Below are 24,536 nucleotides of genomic sequence, written 5' to 3' on the forward strand. Positions count from 1 at the left end.
TGAAACCTAAGGACACTCGGCTTGGCTGGACCAGCAGAGAGAGCTTGTGAGCTGCTCCCAGGAACATCCCAAACTTCTCTAATACAGAGGAAGGATGTTTGCTATTCCTGTAATTTGTCCTGAAGGTAAATATTTTCGACACTTCATTAGGAAAAGATCTATGACATCTCAAGAGTTGCATTATGACTGTCAAAGAAGAGAAAGAGCTGCACTTAATCTTAATATTCCAGCAGCATATCTGCCTTTGTTCTGTGCAAGAAATACAGATGTCTCCTAAATCCTGTTGTGATTGAGGGCTGATAAATATGGATGATCTCAGGAATTACCAGGTCGAATTCCAGCCTCCTGTGATTGAGTGTAGGTGTGCCCACACAAAGTGAGTTGGGTCAGCATTGTTGCCTCTGCCTCCAGCCCTTTCTCATCCCCTTCCATGGAGGAGGACGAGGCACAAATCCTGAGATGTTCCCTAATCCCAGCACAAAAGCACTGAGGCTATTTTAACTCAGAGGTCGGTGAGGCCCTGGTACAGGGTGCCCAGAGAAGCTGTGGCTGCCCCTGGATCCCTGGAAGTGTCCAAGGCCAGGCTGAAAGGGGCTTGGAGCACTCTGGGATAGTGGAAGGTGTCCCTGCCATGGCAAGGGGTGGGAATGGATGGGCTTTCAAGTCCCTCCCAACCCAAACCATTCCGTCTCTCAGTGATCAACTCGTTCTTTTTCTCTCCTTCATAAGAAGGCCCAACAAATGATACCTTTAAAGCATAAATTAATTAATCTCTGGCTCCATGTGACTGCACAAGTAGGCAGGACACCCAGGGAGGCTGGTAAACCCCACTTGGTGTGACAGCAGCACCCTGACCCTGTCACCAAAAATCACCAGTGGCATATTTGGGATGAGCATAAAAATCATCAGTGACTGTAACTCCTGAAGCTGTAGCATAATCATTGATGAGCTCAGTTTTTAGCATTATCAGTCTGAGCTAAATCCAGATCTGCTGCCCAGAGTGAAATGTGGTTGCCAATTTGAAATGTTTTCCACCTCCCTCACAGGGTCACCCTTAACCACAAGCCTGAGGCTGCTAACAGAGCATGGAAAATGGCAGGATTGGGATTAGGCTGCTGAAGGGGTTTTTCCCTCTTCCTAGCAGATGGCAGCTTCAATGTTCCCAATTAGTGCCTGGCACATAAAGCAGCTTTTAGAACCAGACCATCTTTGCCGGTAGGAATTTCCAGATTGTTGCATATTTCCAGTCCTGATGGCACAGCTGCCACTGGTCTGCTTTAGGGGAGGTTTCACTGGGTGTTCTACAGACACTTAAGCCTGGAAATCTGGGGTGGCCATTGCAATTTTCCTTTATTTCCTGTATTTCTTCACTTCCATGCTCTTTTATACTCATCTGGCTCAAGCCCTTTGGAACTCCCGCTCCTCACTTTGGTTTGCCACTGGCTGCCTCAGGAATTTGTAGTCTTGATTTAAAAAAAAAATTATATTACTATTCAGATAAAATTTATATCTCTATTCTATATTTAACATAAAATATACAATATATGACATATTAATAATAATTTTCATATATTAATTAATGTTAATATCTATATTCATATTGTTCTGAATTTATATATCACTACAACACTGATATTGATCACTGCCCAGCCCACTCCCAGTACCCCCAGTGCCACGAATTTTCTGAGAAACACAGGTAGGAAGAAATAAGGTGAATGGGAATTGCTCACTTTGCCCTCCAATGGTGGCCAGGTGACAAAGGAAACCAGGATTCCTTTTGACAGGCTGTCTCATGAGAAAAGGTGGTGAATAAGAGGGGTTCTCAAAGTTGGGTTTTGAAACAAATAATTGGAAAAATTGATTTTATTGTAATTATTCTTTGGCCAATAGCAGTTAGTGCTTGATAGAATAACTTTGTGTGTGTGTGAGAGGAAGTAAAGGCCACACACATGGATTTCCTCCATGGGATGGGAATGATCCACTCCTCACTCCCAGCCCCTGTAGGAGCCTTTACACAGGAAAGCAAATGCCGGATCAACAACCTTCAAAATGCCCCTAAACAACAAAGTAGTTGAAATAATCTTCAATCACATGAGAAAAAATCCCAAAGGGTAGGGAATTCTCTGTTTGCTGCCAGAGGGAAATAATAGGAAAGTAAGAAATCTTAGAACAAAAAGTTCAGGAAGCCAACATAAAAAGCACGAATATGATTTTTGAAGGAAAAGTTTTTGGCATTCCTGTAATATTTGAGTTAGCAGGATACACAGCTTTTCTGGGGGCCAGATGTTCCAGCAGCTGGAGGCTGCACTGTTGTCACTGCAATGAGCTTTCAGAGATTTTTACTCCTACCAAGCATCTTTCCCCCCCTACCCTGGGATCCATAAATCACATTTTAAGGAAGAAAAGGTTGTGATGGGCAAAGCAGTTCAGTTTTGTGCACGAGTCGTTCAAGAGCCAAAGGAGAAGATTCCCTTGTCATCCCAAGGAAAAGGAAATATCAAAAGAAATCTAGAGGTTATAGGCATAGATAGAAAAAAATGGAGATTTAACAAGGATAACAGATCAGGGGAAAAAAAGAAATTCTGGTGTTCTCTCCCTATCCATAGCCAGAAATTTTAACTGTTTCTTTTATCCATTGTTTTAGCTTATTATGGGATCCCTAAGACGCTTTTGAGGTGAAGAGGAATTCCTGCTCCCCAGTGTGTTCTCAGCACCACAACCTGCAGCCTAAAATGGCTTTGGTTTATTTTACTCTCTTCTGTTGAGATATTTCAAGGATATTCAATATTCAATAAAAAATATTCAAAAGGAATAAAGGATAAATTTCCATTAAAAAGCTGAACAGAAAGGGGCAAAGAGCATAGGAAAGGGCTGGAATGAAAATATTGTAAGAATCCAAGCATTTCCATCAAATACAGCCGATTCCAGAGCCTTGGATTCATTGGCATTACTTAGGCAAGATTCCTTCCCTGCAAACATTTGCAGGACAAAAACATCTTTATAAACTGAGTAGGAATTCAGGCAATTCTCTTGCTTCACTAGAATTAGGACCTCTGATATTTCCTAATTTAAATCTGTAGTAATTCAATATTTTAATAAATAAAGGAAGAAAAGCAGAGGTTAATACTGTTAATATTTTAAAAGCAAGAGCTAATAACATCCCATTATAGGGAAAAGCCAATTCCTGCTGCTAATTTCCCTACAGATTCTGTTGTTTGTGGGTTTGTTTCCTGGAGCAGATTGAAAAGATTGTGTTTGGGGCTAAGAAAGCCTGGTTGGAATTCTGAGGGGGAACAACAGGAGTTCCATGAAAACACCAGTAAAAAGCAAAATAATTCTAACAAAAGGAAGCACAAAGCAAAGCTCAAGGCACAGAATTCATAAATTAGAGGCTATGCATGTTACATCTGGTTTTAATTAGTATATTCCTAATGAAAAGCACAAAAAGGTCTTTAATTAGGGAAATGGCCTCTCAAGTAGATAGAAAATTCTGGGGGAAAAATAAGGAACTGCAGAGAAGGGGACTTCAAGCAGCAAGGAGCAAATCCTTGGCTAAAAATTGTCATTTTATTAAAATATAACCCTTTTGTTTTTTTCTTGGAGCATCAGTACCGCTCAGCTTTCAGAGGCCACTGCTCTTAATCCAATCAGATTCACAAAGAATAATTCATGTGGTTTATCACTCCCCAAATTAATTCTGATTAAAAATTACTTTTGGAGAATGATTTGAGGCATTCTGCTGAGCTTAAGCTTCCTTTTTATCTACTTAGAGGAATCTTACTATGAATCTAGAGCAGGGCAGCTCATTATCCTCCTCTAAAAGGCTTTTATACTCAAATTAATGTATTTAAGAGGATGCTGCTGGCAGCAAACCCAATGATCGTAGAGAGTTGGAAGAAACTCCATAGGATTGGCCTTGGTACATATCAACTCTTTGAGAGAAATTTTTGTCCAATATTTTACTGGTTTATTTGTTTCTAAATTCAATTTGTGTGGAAGATTATGGACTCAGGATTAGTTTTCTTCTCTCCCTATTTTTAAAAAAGAATTAATTTATTTTTGCCGTTTGATTGTTTCTATTATTTGTGAAATTTTGTTCAAGGCAGAGTAGAGCGTGACTGAAGCAACTGAATGTTCAGTGGTGTATTTGTGATCAACTGATCCAAAACTGATTTACATCAACTACTCTATTAATAATTAAGGACTACAGTCCTTAATAATCCCTATAAGTTATTATGCCCTGTTAAAAAATGAACTAATTGTGGGATTTTTGAGTCATTTTTGAAAGTTGCAGTTCTGCATTGAATAATTTGAAATGCTGGGAGAATTGAGATTGGCCAGCCTGGACAAGAGAAGCCCTGGGAAGACTTCAGAGTGTCTTCCAGTGCCTAAAGGGGCTCCCAGAGAGCTGGAGAGGGATGAAGGGACACAGGGAATGGCTTCCCACTGCCAGAGGGCAGGGATTGATGGGATATTGGGAAGGAATCGTTCCCTGGGAGGGTGGGCAGGCCCTGGCACAGGGTGCCCAGAGAAGCTGTGGCTGCCCCTGGATCCCTGGAAGTGTCCAAGGCCAGGTTGGACTTTGGGGCTTGGAGCAGCCTGGGGTAGTGGAAGGTGTCCCTGCCCATGGCAGGGGGTGGCACTGGGTGAGTTTTAATGTCCCCTCCCACCCAAACCATCCTGGGATTCTCTGATTCCAATATCTCATGTTTGAGCCTCACCAAGGCTGTTGTTAGTGACAGCAATAATGAGAAGATACTAAGAAAATTACTTTCTTCTCAAAATCACTCAGATGATGTGAAAGAAAGTGAGCAACTGTTAATGAATGCAGAAGATGAAAACAAATGCATTAAAAACTCCTCCTAAGAACCTGAATTTCCCCCTGGAATCCAAACCTGAATAATTTCTACAGTGCAAGCTTGGCGTGTACTTTATTAATGTTCTCCTAAATTGCAACTTGGAAAGCTGCTCATTTCATTCTACTCCTCAAAAACAGGCATTCACTTGATTAATTATTCTTAAACCAGGCTGGAATGTGGATTGTGTTTAACTAACAGAGCAATTACTTTTGCTTTCTAAAGGCCAAGAAAAAAGGTAACGAGCAGTGACTGCTGCAAATGCTTGGTGCTACAACAATAAATTCCAGCCTGATCCTCTGCAACAAGAGCACTTCTTAATTATTTCTAATTTTACTTTCACTAAACACACAATTATGTTTAATGCCATCCACTAATACCAACTCCTGGCTTAGGCCTTGTTCCATTTTGTGCCAACGAAAACAGGGAGGATTGAAACAGAAAAAGCTTAAAGACACAAAATTGACATTTCTTTAGGTCCTCCTTTGGGACTGATGACATGTTTTGAGTCAAATGATTCTAAAGAGCAAAAGCAGATTCCCCTCATCACTCCCAAGTTTCCCTTAGCTTTTCTCCACCCATTTCTTATCCCCCTGACTGACACACAAATATACCTGTGCCTAAGAAATCCTCTTGGAAAATCAGGAAGGATTTCACAGCCTTGTTCACATTTCATCGGATTATTCCAAATGTGATTTGACATTTGTGCCTCATGTTTCATTTGCTTTCAGATGTAAAAAAACGTGCATTTCCCTAAATTACTTTGTCTTCCAGAATGTTTTATCTACTCCAGTACCTTTGCCCTGTTATCTGCTCTCTACAATTCCCTGGAAGGAGAATGGAGCCAGGTGGGGAATCAAGGGACAGGAGGAGAGGAAACAACCTTGAGTCATTCCAGACAAGGTTTGGATTGAATAATTGGAAGAATTGCTTCATAGAAAGGGTGGTTAAGCATTGACCAGGTCAGTGGTGGCATCACCATCCCTGGTAGTGTCCCAAAATGTGTGGAAGTGGTGCTTGGAGACATTATTGGTGGTGACCATGGTGGTGCTGGTGGATGGTTGGACTTGATAACCCTAAAAGTCTTTTTCAGCCTTAACAATGCTGTGATTCTTCATCAGTTCTAAAGTTCATGGATTTGACATGATTCTTGGATTCAGCACCATTCTTGGGACTCCAAATATTGATGAAGTAGAAGCTTCCCAATTCCCCACTTCTCTGCCATTTCTGGGCTTATTTTGGGAAGGACTCTCATGAAGCCAACAAAAAAAAACAGCTAGGGACACCTTTATTAAGCTCTGACCATTTTATCATTCCTGGTGCTCTAAACACATCATTTATTTGTTTTATTGAAAACAAAGAGCTTTTACTCTTGGTTATTAATATTTGATGCTAACTGTAGTCTGTATATTGTATTTCCATTAATTTTCTCTCTCTTAAAAAAAATAAAAAAACAAAACAAAAAACCAAAACCTTATGGATGGTTAATTTTATGCCCACTTTCCTCCCAGTACAGACCTGAAATTTCTGGATTTCCCCTGTAAAATCTAAACAAGGTGCTGCCAAAATGGAAAAAAAAAACTTCAGGTGAAAACTGGCATTGAACATAGACCAAATGTTGAAATATTAATAGATCTAAAATGAGAGCTACAAACTGGCATGAGACACAAGCACCTAAAATTGAGTACAAACAAAACCTGGGTTTTAACTCGAAGTCATCCTTATGTAAACATCAACCATCAAGCAGCTTTAGAAAATGCAAATTTCAAAATCTCCTGTAAAAAATCAAATCAGTGAGTACAAATTTTCCCTCAGTAAGTAAAGGTTATTACAAAAACTTCAGCCTTACCTTCACTTTAAGCACAGAAGAAAACATTCTGGCATCTTCAGACACCCCTCCAATGTACATTTTTTTGGTAAACACAGGTGCGTGGTCATTTTCATCCTTCACCTCAATAAAGACCTTGGCTGTATTACCTAAAAGAGGTAAAGAAAATAGAATATTCTGTATTAATTTGTAACATCTCTTGACATTCATGCATTTACAGCTCAGGGAGGTCATGTAAAATGAGTGTAGGGATAATAAACTAAAAATAAATCCCTTAGACATCATAGAATGCTAAAAATGGATAATCCCAGGATCCCTGAGGCTGGAAAAGCCATCCAGGATCACCAAGTCCAAGCTGTGCCCCATGCCCACCTCGTCCCCAGCCCAGAGCACTGAGTGCCACCTCCAGCCCTTCCTTGGACACTTCCAGGGATGGGCACTCCAAACCTCCCTGGGCAGCCCCTGCCAAGGCCTGAGCACCCTTTCCATGCAGAAATTCCTCCTGCTCTCCAACCTGAGCCTCCCCTGGCACAGCTTGAGGCCGTTTCCCCTTGTCCTGTCCCTGTTCCCTGGCAGCAGAGCCCGACCCCCCCTGGCTGTCCCCTCCTGTCAGGGAGTTGTGCAGAGCCAGAAGGTTCCCCCTGAGCCTCCTTTTCTCCAGGCTGAGCCCCTTTCCCAGCTCCCTCAGCCTCTCCTGGGGCTCCAGCTCCGTTCCCTTTCCTAGACAAGTAATAGGGATCCATATCACACCTTAATTCTGCAGCTTTTGGTCCCGTTAAATAGCCACAGTTGTCACAACGAGCTCATTAACAGCAGCTCTACACCTTGCTTTATCTATTTTAATTATTCCTACTGCGTGCAAATATTTAACGGCTGATTCAGTCCTGGTGTCTGTAAACTCATAAATGGTCACACAGAGTCCTGGCTCAGCAGCCTCACCACTTAATTAATTTGCTGTGTTAATTGAAAGCATCCCTAAGCCTGTCCTCCTCCCAAAGCTGGCCTGGCCCAGGGGAACTCCACCAGCATTGTCTCACCTGAGAAGTTCAACACAAAACACTAGAGGTTCAACACAAAACCCCAGTGTTAATTTGGTTTTATTAAAGAGTTTCTGCTCCAGCCCATTGAGCAATAAACATCTCCATGGAAAAACATCCAGCAAAAATCATGGACCTGGTGCCAAACAGATTCTACTGTGCAGTAATCTCCACCAACATCTGCTTCGCTCTTTCAGAATCGTATCATCCAGAAAGATTGCTGGAAATGATGATATCCAGTTCATTAAAACCACATTTGCAAGTGATAAATCGCCTCCTTTCTGAGCTGGTCTTCCCAGCTCCTTTCAGTGCCAGGATAATTTCAGTGTTGCACAGGTGCCACTGGTCTGAGTTACTGGTACAATGCAGGCTCTTTAGAAAAGGCATAGGAGCTGTATATTTAGGGGGGGGGGGGAAACATTAAACCACAGACTATTTCTGACATGGCCAAAGTCATATTCTGCCTATCTGATGGTCCAGCTGAAGAGAAACAAATGATGGTTTCATAAATGGAACTGAAATCTGAAAAAAGACCCCAAATATTGAAAATGCCGTCCCTGAGCCAGCAGAGTGTCCTGGGGCCAAGGAGGCCAATGGGATCCTGGGGGCAGCAGGAAGAGCATTGGCAGCAGGTCAGGGAGGGATCCTGCCCCTGTGGCCAGCCCTGCAGGCACCTCTGGAGTGCTGTGTCCAGCTCTGGATCCCCAGCACAGCAGGGCCAGGGAGCTCCTGGAGCGGGGCCAGCGGAGGCTGCGGCGCTGAGGAAGGGCCTGGAGCATCTCGGTGCCCAGGAAAGGCTGAGGGAGCTGGGGCTGTTCAGGCTGGAGAGGAGCCCCAGCTGAGAGGGGCCCTCAGCCCTGGGTGTCCCTGTGTGCAGGGAGGGCTCCGAGCAGGGCCCAGGCTCTGCTCCGGGGGCCCAGCAATGGCACCAGAGCCACGGGCAGGGACTGAGCCCAGCAATTCCCCCTGCACAGGAGGCACAACTTCTTCCCTGGCCACTGCCCAGCCCTGAACACATTGCCCACAGAGCCTCTGGGCTCTCCTCCCTGGGGCTGTTCCAGAGCTGTGTGCACACAATGCTGTGCCCTGTGCTCTGGGATGGCCCTGCTGGAGCAGGGAGGTGGCTCCAGGTGCCCTCTGAGCTCCCTTCAGCCTGAGCCATCCTGTGGACGTTCTCCAGTGTGGAGAAAAGGCAGAAAAAAGATCGGAAAGAAAAGAAAGGAAATTAACATTAATTGTCAAATCCCTTTTCTTAAACCAGTCCTTAATGTCTCTGGCTGCAATACCAAACTATAGTAGCAGAATGAGATTCCCAGGCAGACTTTCCCACTGCAGCTCCACCTTTTCGGGAGGAAGGTGGCATTAAAAGCAGGATTATATGTGGATGTGACCTTGCCCTCCTGAGCCTCTAACCCGCCTTATCACTGGCAGCCACCAGTTTGGTCCTAGAGGGAAGATCTTGATTTTATCCATGTAGGTGGGATCAGGTGTTGGCTCAGTTGCACTAGTTTTCTCTAATTCAAATTAAACATCATTTGCATAATGCTCACTTTTGTCATGTAAGGCCAGTTTGGGTGAGGTGGATCAGCCTTGTGCAAAGTTTGACTTGCAATTTGCTCAACTCACCATTTGTTTAATTTGCTGGCAGTTCTCTGAGCTGCCAAAATGGTGATTTGTTTAGCAACGGGTGAATGCTTTGAGAATGGAGAAATGGAAGTTATTACATTAAGCACAAAGCAAATAAAATACCTTACATATCCACAGGCCAACATTAGGACCATTGAATATCTACCTGTGTTTCAGATTCCTGCCTAATTTTCTGGACACAATCCTTCATTCTAGCAGATGGAGTGGAATGTGGCATCTGCGAGCTCCTCCCTATCTCACCTTGGGATCCAATTCCACAGCTGGCTGCAGGAAAGGGCTCTCCACCAGCTATTGAATTTGCCTCACACTGGAATTCTTACCAAAATCCCTCAGCAACAGCTGTGTCATGTGGGAAGGACATGCCAGACCCTTTCCCATGGGTATTTTTCCCACTCCCTCTCCTTGATTCAGGAATATTCCCTGCACAGGGGCTCTGGTGCTCCTAAATCCTGCACTCCAGCCCCCACTCTGACGCAAAAGGCCACCAAGGAAGCACACTCTTAGAGAGTCTGGTTTGGACTCTGTCATTAGACTCCTTTTTCCTTCATATTCCAAATTTTTAACTGCTTTTCTAAACACTGGGTGTGGCTCGAATCCTCGTTTTGAGAACAGTGATCATCACAGGTTGTTAGTATTCACACTCATCTTCCAGAGGGGAAACTTATACCCCTAAGTATGTAAAACCTCCTATCTTTGGTGTCCTAAGTCTGGAATCCAGCTCCAGATACCGTTTTAATTCATGGATTCCAGGAATTGGAAGTAGGATTTACTCCTTGGTGGTAATTCTTGTGAGACCACCCAGAATCCAAACATAAAATCTTATTACTTACAACTGCCTTGCTTAAAGAGCTGGCCAGGCGAAAGAACAAAAGGTGTCTTTCCCTGGAGAAGGCAGCACAGGCTGCCAAGGTGGCCAAAAAAGAGTCAAGAAAATTTATTTCAGTGGTACCTCAGTCTCCTGAAAGGTTTCTTTTTCCTTCTCTTCTTCAGCACCCTGGAGATGAGCTGCAGTGCACAGAAAATACAGAACTGCAGTGTCACAGTGTAAACTGGCTTATACTGGGCAATTAATTTGGCCACATATGGGAGAAGCAGCCTGGTCTGGTAGACAGGCCTCCAGGGAACAGAGACAGGACAGAACTGGAAACAGACAGGGATTTGACCCAAGGAGTCCCAGCCCAAGCTGCAGAAGCTATTAGTCAGAGAGCTGAGCAGCCTGAACTTGGACCCAATCACAGGTGCTTACCCGGGAACATTAAGAAAGGTATTTAAGGTGAAGAGGGAACAATAAAGAGGCTTTTTGTCACACGGATCATAGAGTGCTGTGTCTCTGTCTCGGGCACAGCGGCAGTCAACGTTACACTGCAGCTGCTTCTAAGTCATCCTCAGTTTATAGGAACCAGCTAAATAATCACTGCCAAGACTTTTGGATCTTTCAGCTTCTGTAGTTTGCTTAAGGGGAGTGAAGATACCCTGAAAGCTGCTCTAAAGCATCTTTAAAGATGAAGAACCTCTGAAACACCTAAAATGAGTAGACCATGAATAAGTAAAACAGAAAACAAGCCCAACAAAAACTCCTGGCTCGCTGGTGTGTACTAGCATTTCATTTCCAGAAGTTTTTCCCAAACATCCTTGTTGAAAGCTGTTTTCCAGTCTCCCCATCTAAAAATGTGCCAGATCTGTGTGAGCCTCTAGTTCCTTGCCAGGCTGCAGAAACAAAGCTGAACTAAAGCAATGATTTTTGGACACTGGGACATGAGATGCTTTGAGTGTTCCCAGGTGAGTTTTACTCAGTGCTTTCACCAGCAGCACTGTACTTGCCTTCTGCAACATTCCAACCCAGCCACGGATACAGCTGCTCTTCAGGCATGGATAACTCTAACATAAATCCCTGCATCTCCAAAAGCAATTCTGCAGGAGGCAACAGCAGATTTCAAAGAACCTTTCCAAAGTTCATCTGAATCCAACTGGAAGGGAGAATTGTAATTTGCCAGAGTTTAGGAGCACTTTGCTTTACTACTGCCTTACAAGTGCGTGGAGCAGGCTTGGTGCTTTGGCAGGTGAGCTGTGCTGAACTGCAGCTGGGCTCCATCTCACATTCCTGGATTTGGCAGAACCAAGTAGGAATCAGCACTGAATATTTTTCAGTGGCATTTAGATCTAAATGAGCCCATAAAGCCAGAAGAAGATTATCATGTGCTGTCATTGCTCAAGAGTACAAAAAGAAGCAAACAGCAACGTGTTTGGAGCAGCACGAACCCAAGGTCTGATTTAAATTTATATAAAACCTCTTTTTCTAACAATTAATGACCTGAGTGGGAGCTCAGGTTTTATTCAGCCTCTCTAAAATGCACTGCTTTGCTGCCCAAAGAAATTGGAAGTTTGCCCCAAGCTCTCCCAGAGCTGTGAGGCAGTGGGATCAGGGTCTGCTTGCATTGAGTCCATCTGTCACAACTTCTGGATTTGGGAACTGCCAGAGCAGCCAACTTGTAAAGCACCACCAGCACCAACTTTTGCAACTAAAAACATAAGGCTGCTTTACTGCTACATCAATACAACAGGGACACAGAATTCATGCTCATATTTAACGTGCTAGAATCATCATTCCCAATTACTATGGAACAGCTGCAGAATTTTAGTTGTAAAACTCCCATTTCCACTTTATTCCCAAAGGATTTTTTGCATTTAGAAAACCAAAAACTGAAGAAGGCAGGACTGCTGCTTTACCCCCAACCCCCAGAGCAAAGCCCTGCTCACATCTGAGAATACAGCAGAGCCAGGACAGTGCATTTGTACCAGCTCTGGGAGTGCCAAAGGTGATAAATAGTTCTGCCTGACTGGATAAAACAAGAAAATAATCAATGGAAGGGTGATTTTGTTTTCAAATCTTCTGACAGCAAGATAAAAACCATGTCTAACAAGGTCATGTCATAGAATCATCCAGGTTGGAAAAGACCTCCAAGAACATGGAGTATGACCTGTTACCAATCTCCACCTTGTCACCCAGTCAATTCCTCTTAAACACAGGAAACACACCACGGGGTTCTGTCATTATCTTTGCATCTCTAGGAATGTGAAATCACAGAATCCCAGGATGGTTTGATGGGAAGGGACATTAAAGCCCACCCAGTCCCACCCCTGCCATGGGCAGGGACAACTTCCACTATCCCAGGCTGCTCCAAGCCCCAGTGTCCAACCTGGCCTTGGACACTTCCAGAGATCCAGGGGTAGCCACAGCTTCTCTGGACATGCCCACCAATACTTTGGTTCTACAAGTGGGACCAGGTTGAATTTGGAGGTAAAAGCCTCTCTTTGTCCCTCCTTGTCCATTCTGCCCCAATGCTCTTTGTCCCTGTGTTTAGGCAGCACTTCTCTTTGCTATTCCCTCTGCTCCCACACAAATCCTTCTGCTTCCTCCTATCCCTTATCTCCTTACCTCAAGGAGCATCAAGTCCAACTCCTGGACCTTCACAGGACAGCCCCAAGAATCCCACCCTGTACCTGAGAGCATTGTCCAAACTCCATTAATATTGAAGGTCCTTCAGGGCTCAGCATCATCAGAATCCTCAAGGAGAACTCCAAGCTTTTTAACTCATCCTTATCACCAAACCCATTCAAATGAAGTAAAACCACACAGCAATTTAATATCACAAAGTTTCAGTTAAAGTAACTCCTTTAATGAGTTTGACTCTGTTGAAAGCAAGAATGTGACTTTGCATGATTTAGCATCATCTATGAAACCCCCAGTTTAAGTCACCAATTTGATGTTCTCATACTCCAAAGGACATCTCAATTTACTTTCTCTCCTCATATATTTATTCAATTATTGCAACGCTATCACCTGGCACCATCACTGAATGACAAGCTCAGTTACACTTAATGCACTTTCACTTTTCCCCTGCACAGATGAAAACTCCAGCTCTTACTTCTCTATAATTATTTCCTATAATACCATCACTGAAAACAATTTGGTACTCAGCTTCTGAGCTTTGTGACATTCAGCCCTGTGTTGTGGCTGAGCAGTTTGTCAGGCCTGTGTTATTCACAGGATTCCAGGGTCACTGAGGCTGGAAAAGCCCTCCCAGCCCATGGAGCCCAAGCTGTGCCCAATGCCCACCTTGTCCCCAGCCCAGAGCACTGAGTGCCACCTCCAGCCCTTCCTTGGACACCTCCAGGGATGGGCACTCCAAACCTCCCTGGGCAGACCCTCACAAGGCCTGAGCACCCTTTCCATGCAGAAATTCCTCCTGCTCTCCAACCTGAGCCTCCCCTGGCACAGCCTGAGGCCGTTTCCCCTTGTCCTGTCCCTGTTCCCTGGCAGCAGAGCCCGACCTCCCCTGGCTGTCCCCTCCTGTCAGGGAGTTGTGCAGAGCCAGAAGGTTCCTCCTGAGCCTCCTTTTCTCCAGGCTGAGCCCCTTTCCCAGCTCCTTCAGCCTCTCCTGGGGCTCCAGCCCCTTCCCCAGCTCTGTTCCCTTCCCTGGACACACTCAATGTGAGGGGCCCATAAATCCCTGTAGCTCCAGAGTAGGTACCGACAAATTCCAGAACACATTCCACCGATTCAGGGCTATCTAAGACCAGAGCTAGCAGCAGGTCACTGCCACTGGGTGTCACAGCTTTGTATTAATTCGATGTTGCATAATTGTGGGGCTGTGCATTCCTAGTCACCCGGTTCCAAAGTGGTTCATCAGTTCAACCTCAGCAAAGCCTACAGTGATGTGTTGATTGTACCCCATCTCCTCTTACTGCAGCTCATCAATTCAGTGCCCTGAAATTCAGAAGTAGTGTTTAACCTGATTAAAATTCCTCAAAAATAAACAAAGTGCCAAGAAAATGGAAAAGAATTCATTGTATAAATGCAGGAATCAAACCCAGAAGTCAAGGGATCTCCATTACAAAGTCATAAGTGATTCAGCTGGCCAGACACTTCTAAAGTATTTTAAATATATACATTTATCAAATGATTTAGTCATCACCCAGCACAGTGCACATTCTAAATACTATATATGTTGTACACTACTGAAGAACTAAAGGCACACTGCTTGTGTTCCTTTAAGCTGGCCTGAAGTCCAACTCCAGTCACTATCAAGCATTCCTGAATAAAGTAATTCAGCCAGCACTGCTCAGCTGGGAGAGCTGCTCTAGTGCAGAGTGTGAGTCAGAAAAGGGAATGAAAGGAAGGACCTGCTGACTGCCTCATGTCTTCAGCCAAGGTTTAGAGAAGGCTGTATGCTGCATGGAAACCTGATCTGCTCCCTAGTATTGCTTGGCTGTATTTTAATGGATACAACCTTATCTGGATTTCTCACAAGTACAGGGAGAAGCAGGCAGCTCTGCCTTTCTGTCCCTGGCACATCCTTGATGGTGGCTAAACCAGCACAGGGTCTCACCCTGCTCTTAACAAAGCCAAGCTCCTGACCACTGATTAACCCTGACTTGTCACACCCCACACATTCCATTCTTACTCAAGGAAGAAAAAATATCCATGATAATGCAGGCTCAAAATCCCAGCATGTCCTGCTGGTTCTGTGGGTAACGTTGGAAAGAAACCCTGGTGAAGGTATTGGAACTGCCACGGCCCTGTAAAGCATCTCAGGCCATTCCCAAGATTTCTGGCATGTTCCCAAATATTTGAGCACCTTCAACTAACATAGAATCCCAGAGTCCCAGAGTGGTCGGGTTGCAAGAGAGCTCAAAGGCCATCCAGTGCCACCCTCTGCTATGGGCAGGGACACCTTCCACTATCCCAGGTTGCTCCAAGCCCCTTCCAACCTGGCCTTGGACAATTGCAGGGATCCAGGGGCAGCCACAGCTTCTCTGGGCAAGTTAGGCTGAGAGATCCAAAAAAGCACCATGTGCTCCCATTATCACCATCACCCCCCCTAGAGGCCAGCAATGTCACTGGAGAGCAGTTTCAGCATTCTCAGCAAAAACCAGCAATATCTGTGTAAAAAAGATGAAAAAGGAAGGATTTTTGACACTTACTTTTGGAGGGGACTCGCAGGTTGGATCTCACCACCTGCAGGGAGTCTGCCTGCACTCGGAGCTCGTAACTTTGAACACTTTCATAGTCCAGAGGCTTTTTCACAGAGATCACTCCTGTTCTGTTGTTAATGGCAAACACATCTGGAAGCCAGCAAAAACACAGAAATTTTATGAGATACGTAAACAGGTATTTTCAATGTCCAAGGGTTTTATTTTGGTGATGACACAATTCTCTGACACTGTCAAACAAGTAATCCCCTCCCTGCCTCCTTCTCTCCCTCCCTCAGGCTTGGAAAACCCCATGTAGCTCATCTTTGAAGATATTTTTAAGGAGCAGAATGGCTGGATCTGCTCTGCTACTGGGATAACCAACCTAGCATCACAGAATCATGTTCCATGAATATAGAATATCCTGAGCTGGAAAGGACCCAAAGGATCAGGGAGTGCAACTCCCTGCACAGGATTTGACTGCAAATGGAAGGATAGGACAAGACAAAGAGCCCACTCTCACAGCAAGGAGGATGGGGAATTCTTTACATCCCACTCAGTAATTTTGTGTTATTTTGTCAAGATGTCCAGGTGGATAACAGAGAGTATCCCAGCAGGACGTTTTATTTGGATACCAGGCTCTAATCCAATATTTGTTACAGCATGGCTGAGTCTATAATCTCTTAAACCAGATTTTTAAGCAAGTACAACTCCATCAAAGCTATTTATGTTTTTATTTTGATGTGCCATGGACTCACATTATGTGGCAATTTTCACATCAGTGAGAATTATTTTCATGCTAATTAATCTGATCTTTAGCTTATCTCCAAAGGCTTGATAATGGTAGTCAGAGAAACATAGAATGGTTTGGGTGGGAAGGGACTTTAAAGCCCATCCAGTGCCACCACCTGCCATGGGCAGAGACACCTTCCACCATCCCAGGTTCTCCAAGCCCTGTCCAGCCTGGCCTTGGACACTTCCAGGGATCCAGGGGCAGCCACAGCTTCTCTGGGCACCCTGTGCCAGGGCCTGCCCACCCTTCCAGGGAACAATTCCTTCCTAATATCCAATCTAAATGTCTCTGTTCCACCTTGAAGCCATTCCCCCTTATCCTGTCCGTTATAAAAAGTCCCTCTCCATGTTTCTTGTAGGTGCCTTCCAACCCTGAAATTCTCTCCTACTTGTCCAGATGGGAAGGGATTTCACCTCAACGATCTGAGAGTTGTTTTCCAACCTTAATGACTCTGTGATTCACCTCAGCAGCTTTACTTTTCCACACTTTCTTGCATATCTCTCCAGGTTCCCCATAACCACAAGACTGAAATATTAATATTTATTATTATTATTGCACTTACCCTCTTCATTCCCTGACACAATGGAGTACACAACTGTCTGGTTCAAGGCGGCTGCGGTGACCACGGCGACCACGGTTCCCTTCGGGGCACTTTCACTCACTGGGGGGGGTCTGCAGAGTGGAACAGAAGCATGTGTCACATTCCTGAACAGCAGATTATTGGAACTTATTCCTCAGGTTAGTATTTCCTCCATCTATTAGGCTGCCAAAGGATCTCTTATTAGGGAAAATCATATTAAAAAGGAAAATGTTTAACCTTTGAAAATGCAAAACCCACTGAGAAGTCCAGTAGACAAGAGGGGGCAATGTAAAGATCTAATGATTCTTGGATCTGAGAAGTGGGACAGTGGAGAATAATGAGGAGAAACAAGAACCACCACAGCCTGATAAATTGGAAGTAAAAGAGAAAATAGATCTTTTCTATATATATTTTATATAGATCTGTAATATATCTCTTTTATAACAGATCTTGAATATATTCAAGTCTACTAAGAAAACTCAGTAATCTGTCAGAAAACCATGCAGGAAACTTCATTCATGGGTAAAATTCTATGCCTTCAACAGGAATCACTTTGGGGCTACGTTCACAGGAATTTCCACTCTTCACAAAGATCCAAAAATTTTCCTGCCAACACATTTTGGTACTAAAACACAAGATGCTTTTCAGGAAGTGAACTGCAACCCAAGGCTACCCAATCACTGTGAGGGTGGGCAGGCCCTGGTACAGGGTGCCCAGAGAAGCTGTGGCTGCCCCTGGATCCCTGGAAGTGTCCAAGGCCAGGCTGGATGGAGCTTGGAGCAGCCTGGGATAGTGGAAAGTCTCCCTGCCTATGGGATGGGGTGACACTGGATGGGCTTTAAGGCCATTTGAACCTAAACTATTCCATCACTCTCTGCTGATGTCCTTAAACCAGCAATCCAAACAATTTCAACAAGGAGAAGTGAGAAGCTTGAGCTCATCTCAAATCCTCCTCCTCAGATCTTCCTTATGGCAAGCAATGGTTGAATTCACGCTTCAAACTCTTCAAAATAATTTTAAAAGGAATTTTTGACACTCATCCATGTATGTAGATGGGGTTTTTTAAAATGTATTGTGCAGATATTTTCAATTTTAAAAAATTACACTGGTTTGATAGATAACAAAATAAACACCAGATGAGGATTTGCTCAGAGAGGCTCCTGAGTTTGAAGATCAGTTGTGCACTGATCTTCAAAATTCTGGACAGAATCTACTGCTGCTTCTTTCCAGGGAATATAATGGAGGTATTTGGAAGACCAAATCGCACTTGGAGACATGGTCTAGTGGTATCCCTGGCAGTGCTGGGGGAACAGTTTGATTTGACAATCTCAGGCCTAAATAATTCTGTGATTCCATGACTATTTTATCACTTTCCCCCTTTCATCATTGTGGTTTTCAAACCCTCCACACCACATTTTCCCATTCTAAAGGCAGGGAATGGGCAGGGCCCTGAGATGGTCAGAGCTGCAGGAACACTGAGAAAACGCTCTCAGGGACAGGGTGGGATTGTTGGGGTGTTTGTGCAGGGCCAGGAGCTGGGATCAATGATCCTTGTGTGTCCCTTACAACTCAGGATATTCCATGATTATATGAAAGTTGGAACCCCAGGATACAATCCCAACTGCTGAACCCAAATTTTCCCATCAAGGAGTGGCCAATCTTCCCCTGAGCTCTACCTTATAAACATTTCCTTTGGAATCAATATTGCTTCAAACTTCCTAGAAAAATTTAGAGATAATGAATATATGGAATTAAGTTTTGGATCATTCAATGTAACAGTGATCTCCTCTTTTTTACTCAAACACATGCACAGAGCAGATCCCTCTGCTCCCACAGTTCTGTGTCAGTGGTTGGAATAAAATACCTTGTTGCTCCTTAATTTATTAAGCTCTAAACCCATTGCTATGAAAAGCTTTTTAGTGTGCATTTTACCAAAGCAAATGCTAATCTTAGGGATTAAAAAGCTGCCAAAAGGCAGGGAAAGACAGGGGGAAAAAGCTGCCAAAGCTGGAAGCATTTAAAGCTGGAGTTCTTTTGATGAGGTCAGAGAGGAAAATGCCCTTTTTATGCTGCATTATAGATGATGTTGTTTTCTTTGTCTTCTAAAGGGGTGGGAGTGGAAAAAAAGCCCTACATTTCATTCTCAGCATAATTCCAGGATATTTCTGCAGTGGGAATAACCTTATAGCTCCCTCTGCCAGTGATGTATCCAATGGACTGGCAAATCAATAATAATTATTGAGAAGTTTTGTATTTGCTCTGGAGGGAAAGGACAGAACAGCATATGTTCCCCTTTTCTCTCCCCCTCCTCACCCCCCCATGGTAATTGAACTGATTTTGTTCCCTTCCTTTAATTCCAGGGATTGGGAACAACAGGAGCATTCCTCTGGATTGCAGAGAAGCAAAGCAGCAAAAGATGAGCATCCAACTTCCTATATCTTACTCTTCATCCTGTGCTTCCAGCTCTAATAACCTTTCTAAGGGAATAAATTCTTTATTTTCCAATGTTTGAATGGTTAGACAGAAAATGGTGCTTTATTTTCCTGACATATTATTTGAAGGTGTTTTAGGGCACAGGTGAAGGTGTTTTTATGCCATAATTTTGCATCACAGGATTATAAAAGCTGACATTTTTGTGGGAAGAGGAAAGCAGGAGAATCCAGCCCAATCCACCCAAAAAAAAGACTAGAAAACGCCCATGGGAGTGGAAGGGAAGGGAATTTCTATGAGCTTAATACCACTGTGGGGGAGGGAGGGTGAAGGGATTGGTTTGGCACTGTCCCCCAGGTAGGATTGATGTGTCACTGTCACCTGGGTGGGGGTGGTGTGTCTCTACCTCCCAGTCCATTGCTGACTCCATGGAACCAGAGTTATTAAGGTTGGAAAAGAACTCCAAGATCATCAATTCCAACCATCAACCTGCTCACCACTAACATGTCCCCAGGTGCCACATCCACACAGTTTATCAACACCTCCAGGGATGGGCACTCCAAACCTCCCTGGGCAAGCCCTGCCAAGGCCTGAGCACCCTTTCCATGGAGAAATTCCTCCTGCTCTCCAACCTGAGCCTCCCCTGGCACAGCTTGAGGCCGTTTCCCCTTGTCCTGTCCCTGTTCCCTGGCAGCAGAGCCCGACCCCACCTGGCTGTCCCCTCCTGTCAGGGAGTTGTGCAGAGCCAGAAGGTTCCCCCTGAGCCTCCTTTTCTCCAGGCTGAGCCCCTTTCCCAGCTCCCTCAGCCTCTCCTGGGGCTCCGTTCCCTTCCCCAGCTCTGTTCCCCTCCCTGGAATTGCTTTGAAATATTTGAAATATTTTCAATGAAATTATTCCTTTCTGAACTTCTGAACTCACCACCTTCTCAAATCTGTGATTTCTGATTCCTTCCAAGACTCACGTGCCCAGGATCCGTATCCATCCCATCCCTGGATGTAAGGAGGTCTCTTTGCAATAAATGATAATCCACTTGCATCCCACAAATCTTAGGGATAAACCACAATTAACACCCACTTTAATCCCCACCTCACCTCAGCCTTATCCAGAGTTTTAATCTTCCCTTCTCCACACAACCACCCTTTGACCATGACAACTTCAATCTATTCCCTGATCACTGTTTCATCCATTTCCATTTTTTCTTTCATGACCATCACAGCAATGTGGCATTTAGGCCCATGGATTCACTTTAACTTTTCCACAGCTATAATAAATGGTATCCTGGGAGCATCCAGGATGGAATGGAAACCAGGAGAGACCTCATTGATTTCTTTTGAGTATGAAACCACAAAATGGGTTTGTTCCTCAGAAAATAAACAAAGCAACCACAAAGAAGAAAAGGATTAAAACAAAGACATTATTTATGCACAAAAATACTGAAAATAAATACAAATTTTAAAAAAATATCTCTGAATTTGCTATATTCTAATTACCTGTGTCTTGATCAGAGTGGGAAAGGGAGACTGAGCACGTCTCAAATACATTGCAGGGCGCTGAAAGTGTCCAAGAGAAATTTTAACTTTTCCTCTCTACTTTTCTGCTTCTTCTTTTTCCCTGTGCTAAACACATCACTCTCAACCCTTTTTCAATTTGCCTGATAGCCAATATGCTTTAAATTCACCATGAAACTTGTCTATCTCCAAAAGGATGAATGCGAGATTTAATAAAAAATTAAATTTCAAGCCAGCACACCCAATAATAATTTGGAAAATTGGTTTAGAGCTGAAGCTTAATAGTGGGATGTGAATGGACTCCATATGAGCCACTTCAGTTGCCTCTACTTTGTGGACTTCATATTTTGTATCTATTTATATAGAATATCAGGATACAAAATATTTTATATATTTATATTTAAATTTATGGAGGTCCATAAAAACCCCTCTGAAATTAAGTTTTAGTGCTGTTTAATTACATTGCTCACCTCAATTTGATTAACATTGAGAGTATTTTTATTCGTAGGATGGTGAGAGGGCCAGAGCAGCTGTGGCTGCCCCTGGATCCCTGGAAGGGTGGGCAGGCCAGGTTGGACAGGGCTTGGAGCAGCCTGGGATAGTGGAAGGTGTCCCTGCCCATGGCAGGGGTGGCACTGGATGGTTTTTGAGGTCTCCTCCAATCCAAACCAGTCTGGAATTCCATGATTCCCACGGCAGCTCTTTTAATCCTTTCATCAGCACATAAAAAACTACCTTGGCTTTCTGCTTTCTGTACTTTCTTAAAAAAAGACAGACATTTTAGAGCAATAATCCATCAACTTATCAAGTTTTTGTTTCCTAGTAACTACCTGAACAGCTTGTCCCAGGCAATGACAACTTTTTTTCTGGAAAAAAAAAATATTTTTGTCTTAATTAGATGTATTTATGGAGCAGTTTATTTTCAGAGTGTCACATATTCCTTCCTGGACTTGATATCCTGCCTTTCTGTCTCAATTCCCAAACTGGCTGGAGGCACTCTGACCCTCCTATGGTATTTATCTCCAAAACAAATGACAAGGGAGTCTGGACATTGCTCCAGTGATCCTGTCTTAACCTATTGTATTTTAACTCAAATGTCAGGTTTTGCTCTCCTGATCTCTGTGTTCATGTTATCCTTCCAATCTTCCCAAATTAAACCTGAGGCCATGAAGGCAGGAATATTCCTGTCAGGATTCTGCAGAAGTAAAAAAAAGGGGGGAAAATTCCAACCCGGCACAACGTAGGGCGCAGTCACACACTTGGATTAGTCAGACTAATGGGATAAATTCCAAGGATAATATGGCTGGAAAGATAACACATGGCTGGATGCCAGTGGGGTTTATTACTAAAATTATGGATAATTTCAGTTCCATATCCACACCCTCAGAGCGATTTATTCCTATATTTCATTAACATGGTGTTGGGAGCTCTGACTCTCAGCCTTTCCAAGGACAGATTCCCTGCTGGGATCTGGCACCCTGTGCTTTCCTCTTCCCCTGGAAACTTCTCACCAGAACATTTAATATAAAAATAATTCCTAAAATTCTAAGTTTCCTTTTCATTTGGTATAAAGAAGTACAGGATTTTAATAAAATGCAGTCAGCACTACTAACACAAGGAAAAGCAGAGGGAAAAGGATCCTTCACCTGCTAATCACCTGGTAACTCACTCTATAATTTTTCCATGGCAAATTCTGCTTCAGTACCTGCTGTAAAAATAATTTAATTTAACTTTATAATCACATCTGCTAATTTTTTATTACAAAGTAAGTAAAGTACCAGCAGAAAATCACTCTAAATCAGTGATTCCAAAGGGAAAATCACACACATTTTCCCAAATCCACGCTACCACTGATGTGAGATGCAAATTCCAAATGTATGTTGGAAGCTCCAGCTTAAGTGGGAGGAAAACAACGACTGCTTTTACCCCCACATCTCAAAAATGCTGCAACTAGAAGGATAATGTAAATTCCATCCATGGAAAGCTGGGAAAAGCAGTGGTAGAACCTGAATATTCTGGGACAAGGATGATGCAAATGGATACCAGCATTAAACAAAACATTTTTAGGGACAAAACACTTTTAAGGAACAAAAAGAATCCTCTGTGGACTCTGACAAGACAGGGAAGATTATTCCCGAGGGGAAGGATTTTCCCTAACAGGAGGAAATCCCAGGGAGCTCTGCTAGGAGGGGGAAAGGGAAACTTCAGTAAACAGAGGTTTAAAGAAATGCGGCTCAGGAGGTGCCTGATGGAAAAACATCTAAGGTGGAATTGATATCCTGGCAGTGTCCAAGGCCAGGCTGGACGGGGCTGGCAGCAGCCTGGGACAGTGGGAGGTGTCCCAGCCCACGACAGGGGTGGCACTGGATGGGATTTAAAGTCCCTTAAAGCTGAAAACATTCCAGAATTCTCTGATTCATCAAGGCCTCAGCCATTCATAGATATTAAGAACCCAATATCCCAAGTTGGAAAGGACCACTCTTTCCAATTCCTGAGCTCCAAGCCAGAGCACTGTGGATGTTTTTTCCACCTTTCTGCAGGAAGCACCAAATTACAGAGATTCCAACCATGGAATGCCACCCCCTACCCTCACTGTCACTGTGCAGGGTTCCCCATTCCCTATTTCCCAATGAGGATAACTGTTTGAGTGAACAGCAGGAAACCGGAGAACTGGGGAAAATCTTTTGGAATAACTGACTCCTGATACAGCTCCATGATTTTGTTTTGTGAAATCCTTTTGCTTGGATGGTGTCTGACTCCAAATTGAAGGATTTAATTGGGTGGAAAACATTACAACATCTCTTCCACCAAGGGAGAATGAGCTCCATGTGTCCCCAGATCTCCCTGTTTAGGCAGAACACATTTCCACAGCAGGGCTGGTACTGGGAGAGAAATAAAATTAAATAAAATTCCACACTACATTAACATCTAGTTATAGCCTGTAATTCACAGCCTCCCATATTTCCCCATAAAACTTTGGATTGCTGGGCAACTGGACACATGTTTTGGGACAGGTTGGGGAGCTGTAATGCAACACTAACAGAAGCTGTAAGTTTGCAAAATTCCCCATTTTTCCTATTCTGGAATGACTGAACACCTGGTTAATGTACCCACAGGCACTAATTAGGAAGCAATGACGCTGCCCCGGGCTCCCATTCCATTCCCTGCTCCAGCAGCACTTTGCTACGAGCAATGACCTTCCCCTTGCAGAGGATGTGGAATTTATTAATTAACACAATACCAAAAAGACCCCAAATCCCTTTCAACTTTTACTGTTTTAAATTGAGGACGTGTTCATAAAGAGGACAGGCTTGCTAAAAATACCTCTTTATATTCATCTGAGGTTCCAGTTACATCTGGTCTCCACTATTTCATAGCACTACTAATTAATATCTGTTAATTAAGAAATGAAAGTGCTGTCATAAGTTGTTGTGAAGTAATGGAAACTTCTGGATTAAATCCTGATCCAGAGGTGATCTGGGTGAAGTCAGGAGAAAAGAAAGAAGAGCTTGGGAAAAGGGCTCTGTATGGCAGATTTTATTTTCTCAGAAAATTGATTTATTTGGTTTATTGGGTTTTAACCTTCTTTTTTTTTTTTTTTGGTTGTCCAGAGGAGCTGTGGCTGGAAGTGCCCAAGGCCAGGCTGGACAGGGCTTGGAGCAACCTGGGATAGTGGAAGGTGTCCCTGCCCATGACAGGGGTGGAATGAGATGAATTTTAAGGTCCCTTGCAACCCAAACCATCTGGAATTCCATGATTCTTTGTCCAGAGACCATTTTGCTGGCACAAATCAGGATGAGATCAAAGCCAGCATTAAAAACTTTAATAAATTGTGTGAATTGTCTCGTCCTGTTCGTGGCAGGGGTGTAGAAAGTCTCCCTGTC

General features: G+C 43.7%; 1 protein-coding gene across 21 annotated transcripts in view; it reads right to left on the reverse strand.

Annotated features, from left to right (window-relative positions):
- Positions 1-24,536, reverse strand: part of PCDH15 (protocadherin related 15) — a 643,743-nt gene that overhangs the window by 44,435 nt on the left and 574,772 nt on the right. For all 21 annotated transcript variants that reach the window (XM_088168755.1, XM_088168758.1, XM_088168745.1 and 18 more), the window contains 3 exons: positions 16,697-16,806; positions 15,354-15,494; positions 6,706-6,833 (listed from right to left, as the gene is read on the reverse strand). In XM_088168755.1, coding sequence (XP_088024881.1) covers positions 6,706-6,833; positions 15,354-15,494; positions 16,697-16,806 — 379 coding nt within the window. The remainder of the gene's footprint in view (positions 1-6,705; positions 6,834-15,353; positions 15,495-16,696; positions 16,807-24,536) is intronic.

Source organism: Sturnus vulgaris, chromosome 8 (assembly GCF_052056855.1).
Source record: "Sturnus vulgaris isolate bStuVul1 chromosome 8, bStuVul1.hap1, whole genome shotgun sequence".
NCBI classification, from domain to species: Eukaryota; Metazoa; Chordata; class Aves; order Passeriformes; family Sturnidae; genus Sturnus; species Sturnus vulgaris.